The sequence below is a fragment of the Equus asinus genome, chromosome 6, assembly GCF_041296235.1.
Source record: "Equus asinus isolate D_3611 breed Donkey chromosome 6, EquAss-T2T_v2, whole genome shotgun sequence".
NCBI lineage: Eukaryota > Metazoa > Chordata > Mammalia > Perissodactyla > Equidae > Equus > Equus asinus.
The window spans coordinates 57348408-57365163 of record NC_091795.1 but is presented as its reverse complement, the minus strand read 5'-3'; the positions used below and the strand labels follow the sequence as shown (position 1 = coordinate 57365163).

The window sequence follows — 16756 nt, the reverse complement described above, 5'->3', positions numbered from 1 at the left end:
TTAATAATGTTTCTGACCTTAAAAATATCACACACATCTCAGAAAAAAATCAAAAAGGACATCAAATGCATATAGTCTTGCGGGGCTTTTTTTGCTTCTACTGCTAATTACAAATATTTAAGATAAATACTAAAGAGCTTTGTTTTTCAAAGAGTCCTAGACCTTACTAAGCCAAGATCAATAGGATCCGTGTAACTTCCGAGACACTTTAGATGAAGATAGCAGATGACACAACTGAAACTTTGATCAAATATTTTTAAATTTATGAACCTACAAATTGACAGGCACTAAGCTTTATGAAGAAGGTATATAAATAACATAGTTACCTTAAAGAGGCAAAAACGTCGAGGATTAAATTTATCTTTTCCTTTTCTGTCTTCTAAAGATAGAAAAGTAATTAGCTGTTCAACAAATTTAGGATCAGAAAAATGATCAAATATAATCTGTTCTGCCTATAAAGTTGAAAAAAAAGAAACAACATTCAGGGTTAAAATTCTATTTAAAAACATGATTCTGAAAACATTAAAATTCAACTGTAAAGTTTTGATATGCAATAGCAGGCTGTTATTTTCGTTCTCAAGAATTTTTAGCTCTCATAGAGGATTTCTAGAACCAAAATAACACTGTTTCCTAAAAATGCTAAATCCATAAGAATAGCTTTAGTTTCCCTTCAGGTATTCAGGTTTGGATTCCAGTGCTCAAACTGTGAATTAAAACCAACAAATATTCTGCTTGGGAAATGAAGACAACGCTACTGTGCCATGTTGTGTGCAGTTTAGGAAAATCCCCCAAACTGTAAACCAAGCCTCAGCAAATTATTTCCATTATTTATAAAACATCAGAAGTTGAAAGGGAAACTGTTCAGAATTAGAAAATAAAAGCTACAACACCATTGACCTAACTGAGGAAGACATAAACTTAAAAGTTCTTAGTTAACTTTCAAAATAATAAAGAAATAAGTTCTATAAAGATTAAGGAGTTTAGACTTAAATCTATAACATCTATTTACTGCGTACTCATTTATATGCAATAGAAAACTCAAAGCCAGTCATTATCTTTGTCTTTAAGAAGCTTGTTAGCAGACGGAACTGATATAAGAAACAAGTATATAAATACATAAAGGAGTACCCAAGTGAGTGCTAAGTGGGGTGGTAACTTGAGAGTAACCTTGGACACAAAAAGACTCATGCCAACTGGCCCTAATAGAATGGGAGGACAAATAAGGGAGTATACATTTATCAGTACTTACCCAGTGCTATACTGAAATATATGAATTGGGATAAAAAACATAAAATGAGTTTGAAACAAACCACTGGCCAAAACTAAGATGCACTTGAACCAGGGTAAGTGTCTACACACAGTGAAAATGGCACGCTTACCTCTGTCAAATCCTCCCTGCTTCTGCCAAGCTTAGGCTGCTCTTCCACATCAGCATAGACAACCATATTCCTACACAGTAAGAGTATATGTGAGATACACATGGAAAAATATATTACAGTGATAGAAAGCATTAGAAGGCACCTTTAATGAACTCTAATTAGATGCTAAATTGGGGATACAAGTACATTACTAACAGTCTCAGTCTTAAAAATCTAACAGATTTTTGTGTCCTAGTGACATAAATTACTGGAATCAACAGTAAGGCACAAATAAGTATTTCTCTGGGCAGGTTTAGGCATGTGTAGTGTTAATAGGTAGAAATTATAACTTAGAGCCACTATTAACAAACTCCTTAGACATATAATGGCGGGACTAAGGAAGTCTAAGGGTTTCAGCAGAAAGACAAGGAAAGAGGCAGGATTGAGGCATAGAACTGGCAGGAGCAAAAAAAAAAAGAGGAAGAAGGAAAAGGAAAAAAGCTAGAGATTATGTATCTTTCGTGGCAGAGTACCTCTAACTGCCTCAAGTGCCTCTGAACCTCCCTGGAAATCCAAAGACAACAAGATAAGACAAATTCTATCAAAAATAAGCTGGGTGCACGGCAAGTTGCAACTTACTGTGGCCAGGTATAGTATCCCCAGTGAGTTTTTTCCACAAAGTAACTTGACTCCCATTCTTTTTTACTTCTTGGTATACTTTTGCTATCATAATGCAACCAGTGATTATCAGGCCTGTCACCAGCAAGAATTTGGGTGGGTTTAGGATATCCACCTAAGGAAAAGACAATCACGTTTGATGAACTTAAAAACATCCATGCAATAATTATTCTCAACTTTCAATCAAAAGTACTAGTGTGACTTTGTTATCATAGCAGACTATTAAAATGTGTTCAAGGCAAGACAACATATATATGAGGCATTTGAAACCAGAGGGGAAAAGATGGAATTATTCACTCAATGGTGTTGGGATAGTTATTCACGGGGAGAAAATCAAGTATGACCCATACTCCATTCCTTTAACCAAAATTAAAAGGATCAATTTTGTCAAAACTTCTCAGGTTTGAATTAATTTCAGACTTACAGAGCTAAAGAATTCCCATATACTCTTTACCCAGATACCCAAAATTTTAACATTTTACCATGTGTACTTTGACATTCTATACACACATACTTGTTTTTTGGAACCATTAAATATTCATTTAATATGGGACCTACAAAACACGTATTTCAAGTGAGGGTAAAACAAGATCAGTGGTAGGCAGTATAAGGAAAGTCCTTCTCACATTTAGTTAACACCATTTTACAGTGTTCCAAAATAAAGATGGTGGTACAAACCATGCTCCCCTCCCAAAGCAGGAGTGGGGGAGAACTGAAGACAGCTGTTTAAATATCATAGGAGTTACCAGAGGTAAAAAAAATTTGGTAGCCAAAGGAATAAAAATGACATTTTTATCCTCCCAAATCAAACTACTTTATTATTTTTTTCTGACTATATGAGATTACTATTCAAAAAGTCTGATAATACAGTAAGGTATAAAGAAGAAAATTAACCTTGCCCCAATCCTACCACCTGGAGAGAAACATTTTACATATTGATATATTAATGGTAATGAAATTTTAAGTCCTTGAAATATAGTTTGACAAATAAGTAGTATAATTGCTTAGTTGGTGAAACAAAAAAGAAGTGGATGACAAGTATACTCAGTGTGTGCAAGAGGTACATGTATTAGGAAGACGCAGAATCAATCCATTTTTTTTTTCCTTTTTCTCCCTAAAGCCCCCCAGGACATAGTTGTATATTCTTAGTTGTGGGTCCTTCTAATTGTGGCATGTGGGACGCCGCCTCAGCGTGGCTCAATGAGTGGTGCCATGTCTGCATCCAGGATTCGAACCGACAAAAACACTGGGCCGCCTGCAGCAGAGAGTGCAAACTTAACCACTCGGCCATGGGGCCAGCCCCTCAATCATTTATAAAAACTTTTTATCAGTTGTTTCTATTAAATCAATTGTTTTCCCCTTATATTATTTCATACTTTGTATTAAAATCTTTCTGTACTTCTATACTTTGTGCAGAAAAATATCTGCGATCAAGAACCATGATTTACATACTTCAAAGAAACTTTCCAGTTTGACTGAGAACCACTATAAATTACATTTGGCAGGACTTACTGATTTCATACGGGTTGATGGTCAGCTTTTTGTGTGTTCTTTTCAGCTGCTTCAAAATACCAGCAACAGCTGAGATAGCCATCTAGAAAAGAAACAGGTAGGGTAGATATATCAAAAATTTTAAATCTCTTAAATGGTTGCCTGCCTTGATCAAAGCAGAAGCTAGATTCTGTTTTTTTCAAGAGCAGAGAAACGCCTCACCCACTGAACATCTGGTGGTACAGCCACATGAGTGCTAAATCTGACTTGGAATGAGTCTGTTCACAGTTCCTACTCTTGAACGTTCATCCATGCTAGTCTCTGCCTAGAAAACTTTGATCCTTTTTCTGTTAAACCAATACCTGCTCATTCTTCAAATCTCAGCCTAAACATTTCTCCCTAAGGGTTTTCTCCAATGTACTAGGTTAGGACAGTCCTTCTTGCACCCTACCTCTAACACTTCATGAGTAAAACCAAAATTATATCCTTAGATATCTTCCCCTTCCTGTAACACTTCATATCTGTAATTAATTTTTCAAAATCAGTCTTTCCCACTAACCTATCAACTTGTTCCCTGCTATATCCCCAGAGTTGAAATGTAGTACCTGAGCATGTCCTTATGTATTTGTTGGATGAGTTATTATCTTTTCTGAACCAAGAGGGGTAGATTTCAAACCAATACAAGATATCTATTAAGTGTGTCTTGTTTGTGAAGAATTTAAAGTCTGAAGAGGTGAGGTAAAAATTCTTAAATCCAAGATTGTAGCTAAAGTAAAGTATCTACCTTTCGAACTACAATTGCATCATGGTTGAGATTCTCAACAAAAAAACGTATGGCACGAAGAGGTAACACTCGGTCATCTCTCAAGAGTAGAGACAGAAGCCCAATGCCTATATGTTCAAATTTCCAGGGCCTGAAAAGGGGAGGAGAAAGAAAAAAAAAATCACAAAACACATCACTCATAAAACCACTTTTAGAAGAAACCCTACATTTGAAACATTAATTTTAAGTTTCCCAAGAATTAAAATAGGTACATTGAAGAACAATGCTCCTATCATTAGCCCCAAACTTCCCCTCTTGGTCTTCTAAATTCATGAATCAGACAACAATTCTTTCTAACAGTCATTCAGGACCTTCAGAGTAGAAACCTCCTATAATATTTAAGATAAAAGCTTGAAGAATTAAAAAAATTTTGCACTTACAGATTTCTCTGCTCCACACCATCTAGCAAAGTGTTTACCAAATTTTCATAGTTCCTTAAAAAAAAAAATTCAGGTGATGTATTGTTTTAATACAATACTAAGATCAACATCAAATAATGTAATATAAACTCAAATTCTGGCCAAATTCACCCTCTTCTTACTTCTCATCAATACACTGTAAAGGACCTGGTGAAAGCAAGCCAGAGTGAAAGCCAATGGGTGAACAGAGACACTGGGAAACAACAGAAAAGCAAAGAGAAAGCAAAAAAAAAGTGTTAGGTACGCTGAGCACCTCAACTATTCCCGAGTGGACAGTCGAAAGTAAATTTGTGAGTAGTAATCAGTCAGGAGTGGTCTATTTATAATACGGCACTCCAGGTATACAGGAAGTAGGCTGTAATTTCAGAGTTTATTATTTATATGGACATGTTAGAAAAAAGTGAATAAGCATATTCATAAGGCAAAGACAAAATCAAGTGAGGGAGGCTCCTGCCTACACTGAAGAGCTTTGGTTCCAAAAATGTAAAAACAGTTTACTAATATCCTGATACCAAATCTGTATAAATTTGATCAAAAAGTAATTACTGTAAGAACTGTGAAGAGATACATGTGTTGAACTTGAATTGGGATGTAATGACTGATATGTGTCCTAAAAAAAAAAATCAAAGAGAATTCACATTGAAAAAAGACACGATACTAAGATAACTTTAAGAGGGTATTTTCCACCTTCATAGCCAAAAGTGACAATCAGAAATCCAAACAATAATTATCTCCTAACATTTCTGTATTTCTTCAGAATCAATGTGTCAATTTCAATAGGTAGCTATGGTGCATCTATATTTTAGAGGTATTTTAAACCTACTATCTATAATGTCAGCCATCTTGATAAGAAGGCATTCATAATTACCTTAGGGCATCAGCATTCTTTTCTTGTTGGCGTTTAAGTCCTTCTTTAATTTCTTCTGAGCTAAGCATTATCTGATTGGTAGAGGGGTTTTTTGACCGTTGAAGTAATTCTGCTATTCCAACACATGACTTTGGAATCTTATTAAAAAGAAAAGCCAGGGAAAAAGTGAAGTGTTGACACACACTACAACATGGATGAATCTTGACAATGTTACGCTTAGTGAAATAAGCCAGATATACAGGACCACATATGGTATGATTTCATTTATATGGCATGTCCATAATAGGTAAATTGACAAAGAAAGTAGATTAGTGGCTTCCAGGGGCTAGGAGCACAGGGGAATGGGTACAGCTACTGGGCACAGAGTTTCTATTTGAGTGATAAAAATGTTCTGGAATTTGAGTGACGGTTGCACAACCCTGTGAATATACTATTGTGAATATACAAGCACAGCATTAAAAGCATGAATTTTTTGGTATATGAATTATACCTCAATTTTTAATTTTTTTTAAAAGAAAGTACAATCCAATGACAATTTCAAATAGCAAGACTACGTTTTATGGAAAAGGACTACACTTAGAGCAGTGGTTTTTAAACCAGAGGGTGGATGTCAAATATAATCACTTTAGAGAAGAGGGGGCTTCAACTGCACCCACCTCTTTTCTCTATCCCCAATTCTGATGGGCATGTAAATACACACTTGAAAATTCTTACATGATCTGCTCCACCTCTCCATTTGAGCACCACTGAAACTCATACTCCTTACTTTTTCATTTGTCAAATCATCCAATTTTAGTTCACTTCATTATAAATTATGAACTCTTTGGTCAATCTTTTCTGATTTTGGCTACTAGGAGTGAACTCCTAAAATGTAATCAACTCTTTGAAAAATGAGGCCACGGACAGAGAGGGAATAATGGTAGATGCAACAATGTAACTCTCTGTGACCCCTTGATAGAAAACAACCTAGCTCTCTCCTGGCCATGCTCCAACTTCCTATTCTACCCTGCTATCCACAGTAATCATCACCAAAGTACAAAAAGGAAACAGAAACAAAAGCTTTTTAAAGAAAACATTAGAATCAAATGCCAAGAGTATTATTACTGAAAAAAGAAAAATAAAAAGTATTTTAACAAGGCAAGAAACCCACAAGGCAGTATCTCCACTACAACTTGAATTAAAAGAATGGTTTTGCTTACTGTGAAGTCCAAGCCAATTGTTTCATATTGTCGATGAATCTTTTCTGCAAGATCATCAAACAGTCTCACTATTGAAGGCTTTTCCAGGGACATTGCTTTGCTAAGCCCAGAAGAAACAATTGCTGGCCAAGTCTGCACAATACAGTCCCAATCATGAAGGTTTGCCAAGCATACACCACTGTGATTTCCAAGGAGACAATACAAGGCACCCTGCAGGGAGAAAATGATTAATATGGGAAATAAGGGGCACCATTTATTATAGCCAACTCCACTACATGTTGTTTTTAAATTTACTAAACATTAATTATTTAAATGTTTGATACTTGTTAGTAAAGTAGGTTCACACATTTATCATGTTACTTTTAGAAACCTGAACTTGACATTTAATTGTCATCTAGTAATATTTTCTCTAAGTACTTTAATAGAGGGTTGGCTCAAGGAATGGCTATTAACAAGATAATATAGAAATGGAAGTATGTTGTTTTTAAGAACACAGCTTCCATTCCAATTCTCTTCTACTACAATTATATCATTAAGCCCATGAAATGTGCCACCCTTGGCATTTTAGGGCATAATGCTTGGAATAATTTCTAAAATAGTAGTTAACATTGAGTTGCCTCATATTTTGGCTTCTGTAATTCCTTATTTTGTGATATCTTTCTAATCTTTCCCTTCTCAGTTAGATTTTCTTGGGCTTCTAATGGAGTTTACTCAGCATTTCCTCCCTCCTCCTCTTCTCTTCTCACTCTTCTCCTAGGCTCTCTTACCCATGCCCAGATTTGAATTATCACGAACGCAAACTGAAATCCTATCTTTAAGCTCCAAACTCAGACGTCTAACTGCCTGCTTGACACTGCCTCTTCATTTACAGGAACCACTCCAAATTAAACTTGTCCAAACAAACCAATTCATCATCTATTCTCCGTGTTCTCTCTCTCTGATATATTGAACAACCAGTTGTACAATCCAGAACCTTAATAATTTTGAAACCTCCTTTTTTCAGTCTCCTCATATTCAACCATCAAGTCTCATCAAGTCTCCCTTCTAGATCTCCTTCAATCAACCCATTTCTATCCGATAGTGTAAGTATTTCACTTATACTCTACTGCATCCCTATGGGATGTAGTATTTTCCTTATCTTGTGTCAATCCCTTCCTTCTCTGCTCTAATCACAGAAGCTTTCACTCATTTGCTTAAACTTACCATCTCAGGCCTTCCTTCCCGCTGATCACACTGCTCTAAACTTTGGGTCTTTCGTCCCCTTCTCCCATAGACCAGCCAGGCTAGTCATTCACCAGCACTCAATTCAAACTGCATCCTACATTTTCTCCATCATAACATCAGTCATAAACATAGGTAAAATAAATAATTAGGGAGAAAAAAAAGACTAAACCTGTTTAAAGGTTAAGTGTACTAATGTCTTCAACTTACCTTGAAATACATTACAAAAATAAGATGGATGGAGAGATGGACAGATATGTGATAAAGCAAATACAGCAAAATGTTAAACACAGAATCTGAATGGTGAACACATAAGTAGTTATTGTAGAATTCTTTCAATTTTTCTGTATGTTTGAAAATTTTCATAGTCAAACAAAAACAAAAACCCATATACCTTAAACTGCTGTTGTGTGACATCTTGTCTGTCTGGCCGTAAGAATTCCAAAACCAAGGGAATGATATCTCTGCAACAGAAGTTATATGCTCCCAAGGCAGCAAAAAACGTTTGCTGAGCCTTATTTCTGACCTGGAGAAAGTATTATTAACAGAGAACTTTTATTAAATGGTACACAACAAACTACAAACATGGTTTTTTTCTTTTTTGGTGAGGAAGATTTGCCCTGAGCTAATATCCGTTGCCAGTCGCCCCTGCCCGTTTTTTCTGCTTGAGGAAGATCTCCCCTGAGCTAACATCTGTGCCAGTCTTCCTCTATTTTTTGCATGTGGGGTGCCTCCACAGCTTGGTCGAGGAGTGGGGTAGGTCCATGCCCCGGATCTGAACCCATGAACCCAGGCCACGGAAGTGGAGCGTGCAGAACTTTTACCACTCAGCCACAGGGCCAGCCCCCAAATTTCTTTACTGAATTATCAAAAACAAAGTGATGCTAGTTTAAACGTTATAATAACAGGAAATATATTAAAGCACACACCTTAACAAAAATGAGTAAATTATCTTTTTATCAAAAGAAAAGCATATTACCAATCACATCCATGGTTTAGGTTACAATTTTTTTTTTTTTTTAAGGAAGATTAGCCCTGAGCTAATATCCGATGACAATCCTCTTTTGCTGAGGAAGATTGGCCCTGAGCTAACATCTGTGCCCATCTTCCTCTACTTTCTATGTGGGACACCTGCCACAGCATGGCTCGCTAAGTGGTGCACAGGTCCACACCCAGGCTCTGAACTGACAAACCCCAAGCCACCAAAGCAGAGCATGCGAAGTTAACCGCTATGCCACAGGGCCAGCCCCTCAAATATTTTCAATAAAGGAGAGACCAATTGGCACTGCATTTGTTCAGTAACATAATTGGCAGACTATTAAACATTTTATTCTGACCTACTTGTGATGAGAAGAGTCAGATTTCCCCCTGTGTCTATACAAGGAAAATGAGACTTTCCACAACACAGAACAACTTAACCACAACTCACACAGGAGCAGTGTCCTGAAACCCAAGCATAATGACTAGGAGGAACTACATGGCTCTCGTAATGTGATTTAATCAAGCAGCAGCAACATCACACTAGCACTATCAGCTTTGATTAAATTATTTTAAAAAATTTGAGAGATAATTACAAACAGCAAAAATAAACATTATTTAAAAAGACTAGTAAAATAGCATGAATGTGTTTGCAATTTGAAAGATGTTTTCTATGCCAATTAATTATTTAAACTCTTCTGTTAAAATGGGGATACTTAGATTGCAAGTAATAAAATGGGAGAGTAGGGGAGGGGAGAGTGATTGGACTACCCTTACCTGACTATACGAACTTGTAGATAAACGAAGAAGATCTCTGATCATATCCTGATGTATCTTTTTGTATTCACAACCCTCAACAGTTAGTGTTCGTAACTGCGAAAATAAAACAATGTGAATTAAATCTCAAAGTTTTGACTAAAAGTTCATTTAATTATGAAGTAACACAAATAATTAAATATTCATCTGGAAAACAGTCATTTAGAAAAGTCATCATGATTTTAAAAAGATGTTTACCTCATGCTGCAACATGACTCTGTCAATCAGTAGTGCTCTGATATGCTGTTTTTTCCCATGGAGCTGGAAAACAAAGCAGCCAACACATCAACAGTTTCCCTAAATGACAACTCAACAACAGCATCGTCTAAATCTCTTAATGAAAAATTGGTTGAAAGGAGGTCCACAGCAGGCTGGCGGGTAGTGGAGATATTTCATTTATTCTAAAGTCATAAGGCTTATATTAAAATATACTATTTCAGTTAATCTTATGGCTTATAGTAGAAACACCCCCTTTAAATGGCTCATTCAACAGCCTGTTTGATAGTTTACTAATGGATCCACACATGGGAGAACAATGAAGTTGGTCCTTATTCAGTCAAATACTAAAAGTACAAAAATAGCCTACCAAGAAAATTGCTTGACTCTGTTACATTTATAAACAGCCTTTCTGGGTAACCGTGTATGTTTACTACAGAATACATCTTTTATTTTTCTAAAAATTATCTTTTAAGCCCTGTTCCACCTCCAATCTTCCATGCTGTCACAAAAGCAGATATCTGGAACTCAAGGATTCTTTCTCTTTCACATCTTTATCTGATTAGTCATCAAATCCCCACAATTGCTTCTTTTTCAAAACACATCTCCATTGCAATGTCAGTGACTTGATTCAGACTGGGTTTTCCCATGAGGACTATCACCATAGTTTAACCACCCTCCCTGCTTCGAGTCTGTCTCCTACTGCTTAGTTTTCACAGCAGAGTTTCCCAAAATTCACTGAATTGAATAGTGATCTTTCCAATATTCAAATCAGATCTACTTAAGAATCTTTAATGACTCCCCCATTGTCGAATATAAAACCGAAGCACTTTCTTGGGTTAAAACTATAAATGACTATCCTACCTCCTGTCACTCTTCCGTCAAGCACGCCGTGTCTGTGTCTCTCCTACCCTTTTACGTGCATTCGCTCTGTCTGAAATATGTAGCACCCCTTGCCTAAATAATGAACTCATACAACCTTTTCAGACTCAATTTCAACAAGTCTCTCAGAGAAGAACACTGCTATGAACAGCAAATGGCTGACTTAGGTATTCTTTCTTCTGTGCTCCCAGAGAAACTTGTACTGACTTCTCCTGGGGCACAAATAAAACATCAGATATATCTTTCTCAGATCTACATAAAGTGCAATGCTTTAAAATCATGCCTGTGGACAATTACTCTTATCTTTACTCCTTCAGGGTCTTATAAGGCAGCCCAAATGCTGTTGCCAGATTATTATACTCCAAATTCCCACTGAGAGTTCAGAGACTATCATGGAAACTGACAGAATTAGTATCAAGAAAATATATTTTTTTCTAGGATCCTTGTGATTATACCATGATGTATAATATTTTAAAATCTACTATTTTCACTTCTAGGGAAACTTCCTCTGCATGCTGAACAACTGCTAAATTAGGTGGTTATATCAATATTATACACCTTTCTAAAAAGTAATTTAGAGTTCTAGGTGAAAATACTGACCCGATTTTCCATTGATTTCTTTACTAGGTTAAAACTTTTCCAACGGGAGTCAAATTCATGTTTGTGAGATCCTTGGAATTGCAAAAGGTCTCCAACAATCTGTGTCAAAGAATTTCAAATTTTATATTTACAAGTCATCATGTCCAACCTGGTCATACTAATAATTATGCAACTATTAAATGACAATTGTACCTTTATGATAAGAAACAAGGACTTGGTATCGTCTTCTGAATTATTAAGTATGTGGTCTATAATAGGAGGAAGAAAGGATTTTTAGTAAAGTATTTTGAATCACCATAGGACTCCTGATATATTAGTTAAGAATCTATTAGTTAAGGGAAAAAACACTACCTAATACGCTCACCATTTAGAATAAAAAATGTTAAGTAAAAGGACATATGCTATAGAATAAAATTCCTAAATATTTATTAGTAAAAATAAATTAAACACATATATGTACTTACTAAGAAGTTTCCTTATAACCCTAGCAATTGCTTCTCGGTGGTTCTCTCTGGATAGATCTATTTTTAAAAAATGAGAGAAGGCATTTTAAACACACTGAATGCTCCCCAGACTGTTAAAGTTTATTAATAGTTTACGTCAAGAAGGATAATATATCCAGGAAAAATACACATGGGTCTGCCTTTACCACAGTCGGACTGGTGGCAAGGCCGGATACAGAGTAACTTCTAAAATTTTCCCATTTATAATGACTTACTTGTAAAACTTTATTGGGCAGGCAAGGAAGAGGGAGAAAAAAACCACCTTTGGGAATATTTCAAAGGCTCTATTCAATAGTTAGAGACCAAAACCGCATAGGATTCTCTAGTTAGTTACAGGTGACAGAAATCAAACAAACATAAATTATACCCTAGCAATTAATGTATGCAACTAACTGCAGTGTTAATCCAGCAATGAGGAATTGTGCTAAAGTCCTATTAATGTTAGATACATAATATTAAATTAACACAATAAAATGTTTAACATAAATATTAACTCACTATAAGAAAAATACAAAGAGAATTAGAATATATAAGGGTTATAATATTCCCATTCACATCAAGTACAACATACCAGTTCTAAAACAATTCTAAAAATACATGAACATTATGATATATCAAAGTCTGCCTCTGCACACATAAAGCACCCAAATTTTTATTTACTGACCCAATTTCTTTTGCTGGCTATTCTTTTATAATAACTTTCCGGTTTCTTCAGAAAAAGCAACAATAACTATCATGTAACTACTGTGCATTTATATATAACAAAGAGACTAGGAAAATTCTAACTATAAAATTATTCCGTTTTAACCCGTGTAGAGTAATTGAAAAAAATAGTCCACAGAGATTTACTCAGATTAGGATTCACATACCATATTCAAGTCCCGTATACAACTTTGTCTCTTCCAAGGACACCATACTTGGTACCCTGCATAAAGACAACAGTGCTTATATTTATTAATAATGCCAATAAGAAGGATTAAAGGGAAAAGTGTCACTGCTAGAATGTTTAAATCAAAACAAAGATGATGCTCTTTTAACAAACACAGATTTCTCATCTTCAATACTTCAACTCTTTACTTATCCTTCTGAAGATTGATACTATCTGTTTCGGAAGGACAGTATTATTCATCTTAAGGAAAATGTTGATTGAATTTAATCACTTTAGGCAGTCAAATTCACCACCCAAATGAACATAATATTCAATATTCAAGGGTAAACAAGCTTAAATCTGATAACATTTATACAAAGAAAAGTCAGCTGCTTTATAGTGGTATAACAAAGCTTAAAACTAGACACAAAACTCACAGTCAAATTTTCCTGTAGAATACATAGCAGACAAGATTCTTTAGATAATCATTACCCTTCCTCTTACAAACAGACAGACTGATCTCTCCTACCATCTGCAGTAAAATCCGACCACGTGTGAAGAAGTTCAGATGTAAAAACACTGCATTTCCTAACTAAACATCTGCCCGCAAGAATTATGTGACCAGAACCAGACCCAGCTAGTTAAACTCATTAAATGGTTAAAAATCACTTTTTAGGTAGGTATTCAAGAATAGATTTTACTGGGTAATATGAACCTTTATATCCGAAATCTAAACTTTCTTCAATGAAAACCATAAGTTAATTTTCAACGTTTTACTTCAAAATATGAGATTCGATTCAATAACTTCTTATAAACAGAGACAATACTTTCTAAGAGGATGAACGTAGGCACAAATGCCAAGGAAATATGGGGTGAGCATGTCCAATACAGGGCTAATTAGTAATAAACATAAGTTTTATAATTCATCACTCATGAATGACAAAGCACTTATAAATCAACACACCCCCATTCATATTGTATTTCTTAAGTAAATTATCTCTACCATCATATTTGGTAGTTATAAATTCTGGGATTTATCTAAAAGGGTAATAAAATTAAGATTACTAAAATGTCAATTATTTAACTATGTTCCTTGCCCTAATCTAGTGCCCTACGATGGCAATAATACATCTCAAGTTTCAAAACCAAGCCTACAGAGTATAAACAAAGAATGGTAATATTTTATAATACAAAACGCCAATTTGCTTTTCAGAGACTTTTAAGTTCAAATTCAAATTCCTAAAATCTGGTTTTCATTCTACAAAGCTTCAACTTTTGGCAACAGCTTGCAAACCCGAGCATACTGTAAAACTATGTATGGTTGAAAAATATATACGTATCCAGAATCTACTCAGTTAAAAATAAAATCAGATTCCTTTATAATGAACTTAAAGGGAAATCCAACATCTTTACTGAAATTAGATTTCATCACCAAAGAGAAAAAAGGGCTGTGCTCATACAGTAACAAGCATCAAGCACAAGCCCGTGACCCTCCCCACTTCCCTGGCAGAGCATGGGGACACGTTTGTCATAAGCGATCACAGAAGAGCACGTCTCCTTGCTGCTGCTACAGACATACGTCGTTTTCCAAAGCAGGAGTACAAATGTCCCTTACCCAGTCCGCCCCAGTACCAGTAACACTGAACCAAGCATGCATCTTAATTGTCACAAAATTACACTTACAAACAACATAAAATGTAATCTCAATAGTAAATTATTCTGAATAATTTTTACTATATCAAAAAAGAAAAACCCCACCAACTATCAAACAAAAATACTATCAGTTGAGCATTTGAAATGTTTTTCTTGTATGCATTTCAGACTCTAGTAGTAACCCCAATTACACTGGGGTCACATTTAAAAATAAGCCTCATCTTAAGAGCCCTGATGCTAATTTTTAAAATCCATGTCACTCTCAGTTGTTTTTCTATCAGAAAATCTGAAGAAATATTATCACTTATTATAACTATTTTAAAATATATCAACTTGTATGAGATTTTAAAACATTAATTAGTACATTTAAATAAAAATGGCTTAGGCTTTTACTTTTAAAACTTGAATTAAAACACAGCTTCCATTATCTCAAGTATATAGAAGGCATCTGTTTAGATAGACATTTCAGCTTTACTTTATTTCTTACCCATCACAAGTTCCTTTTATGCTTATTTATCTAAGTTTAAGCTTTAATTGTTCTCTTCCTATCTAATTAAACTCCAACTGGATTGACATGTTTTACACTAAAAGTTTCTCAGCAAGTATAAATACATATTCATACTAAATATTTCTTCTGATCTTTAGAAGAATAATTTTCTAAAAGAAATCTCTACCTGTTACCGAAGTAAGACTTTATGATTCTATTTCTTTGTGGCCACATTACAAGTCTATGTGTGCTGGGCTGGAGTGATACTTAAAACTGCTCTTGTAACTTTTAGTTATGTACATAATCTTAACTCAGTAGACTTACAGTGCTATCAACACATACAGGTCTACGTTCTGATTAAAAGCTGTAGTAGCAATATACATATTTTAAATCACATACCATCAGCCCCCACCCCAAGTGAAATTCATTCTACTCATTCACTGGTTCATTTTACAAACAGTAATAAAATTTGACCTCAAGAACTACATAGAATCCCGGGAAATAATTTCAACACAACATATTACAAACAATACCATCTATACAATAACAATAAAGTTCAATCAGCCTCACAGCAACTAGACAGTAGCAGGCCACCTAATTTATAACAAAATGTGTTCAATATTTGTGCCACTCAAAAAAAAGACATAAGTTTTCCACAACTTTGTTATTTGTACCACTAGATGGCAATCTTCTTTAGATCTGATTAGAGCAGAACTATGAAAATAATCACTGGTGGGAAAGAAAGGATGGTGAAAAAGAATTGATAACACACACCAAAAATATACACTACAAATTAAATATGCAAACAAAGGCTAGATGAATTGTTATGAAACAAGTGCAAACGACAATTCTTCCTGTCCGTAAGGGAAAGGACAATGTACGCTTCCCAGTGATCCCTCCCCCCGCCAATGATCACAAACCTAAAAGTACAAAACTAAGCCACTCATAGATTTTTCTTCCACTCAAGGTTACAACTGTTTCACAAGGGACAATTGGCCTATTTCTGTGTTCTGTTATCCAATTCAATCCCAGGCATCAATAATAGCTATCAACACAAGGGAAAAGCTGGCTCTTACTCTACCGGGTGAACAAAAGGCTGCTAAGTAAAGAGAAATGTTACACACTGCTGGGTTTAAAATTAACTCTGAGCATAAGAACTATTTCCACGTCTGACACACAAGCTTTTAAAAATCAATGAAAACAGTCAGAAGGTGAAATAAGGAGAAAACAGGGTTACTCACCGTGGAGTAGTAACTGTTTCCTTTTCTGTGTGCAGCTCCCCCAGCAGAGCTGGGTAGTTTCCTGGAGGTGCCAAGAGAGGTTAGCTAGCCCTGCCCCTCATCGCATAACAACACATCCTTTCACATATTAATGAAATGGTCTCAACTCTTAGACCTTAAGTATGAATTTTTTTTGAGTGAAAAGTTAGTAAAAGCTGAGATCCTAAGAATGATTTAACTAAGAATGACTTAACAGATCTATCAGAGGAAAGGGGCACAAAGTAAAGAAGAAATATTTAAGATGAAAAATGATGACTCCTCTACCTTGAGTAACCCTGTTTTTATAGATGTTAGTTTTTTTTGCATCCTGTAATAGCTGGTTAGACCTAAAAGATTATAAAGAGTATACTGCAAAAGGAAAATTAATGACAACTTGAGGATTAAAGGCAAGTGTCCAAAATTCCTGTGTGACCCTG

General features: G+C 35.3%; 1 protein-coding gene across 2 annotated transcripts in view; it reads right to left on the bottom strand.

The window, feature by feature from the left end:
* The window catches only part of PSME4 (proteasome activator subunit 4), an 84729-nt gene that overhangs the window by 18837 nt on the left and 49136 nt on the right, over nt 1-16756 (bottom strand). For both annotated transcript variants that reach the window (XM_044772438.2, XM_014842992.3), the window contains exons 21-35: nt 12922-12977; nt 12014-12070; nt 11742-11797; nt 11550-11648; nt 10050-10112; nt 9813-9908; nt 8452-8583; nt 6837-7046; nt 5638-5774; nt 4731-4784; nt 4312-4441; nt 3549-3630; nt 1998-2151; nt 1380-1449; nt 327-452 (exon numbers count right to left, since the gene is read on the bottom strand). In XM_044772438.2, coding sequence (XP_044628373.2) covers nt 327-452; nt 1380-1449; nt 1998-2151; nt 3549-3630; nt 4312-4441; nt 4731-4784; nt 5638-5774; nt 6837-7046; nt 8452-8583; nt 9813-9908; nt 10050-10112; nt 11550-11648; nt 11742-11797; nt 12014-12070; nt 12922-12977 — 1522 coding nt within the window. The remainder of the gene's footprint in view (nt 1-326; nt 453-1379; nt 1450-1997; nt 2152-3548; nt 3631-4311; nt 4442-4730; nt 4785-5637; nt 5775-6836; nt 7047-8451; nt 8584-9812; nt 9909-10049; nt 10113-11549; nt 11649-11741; nt 11798-12013; nt 12071-12921; nt 12978-16756) is intronic.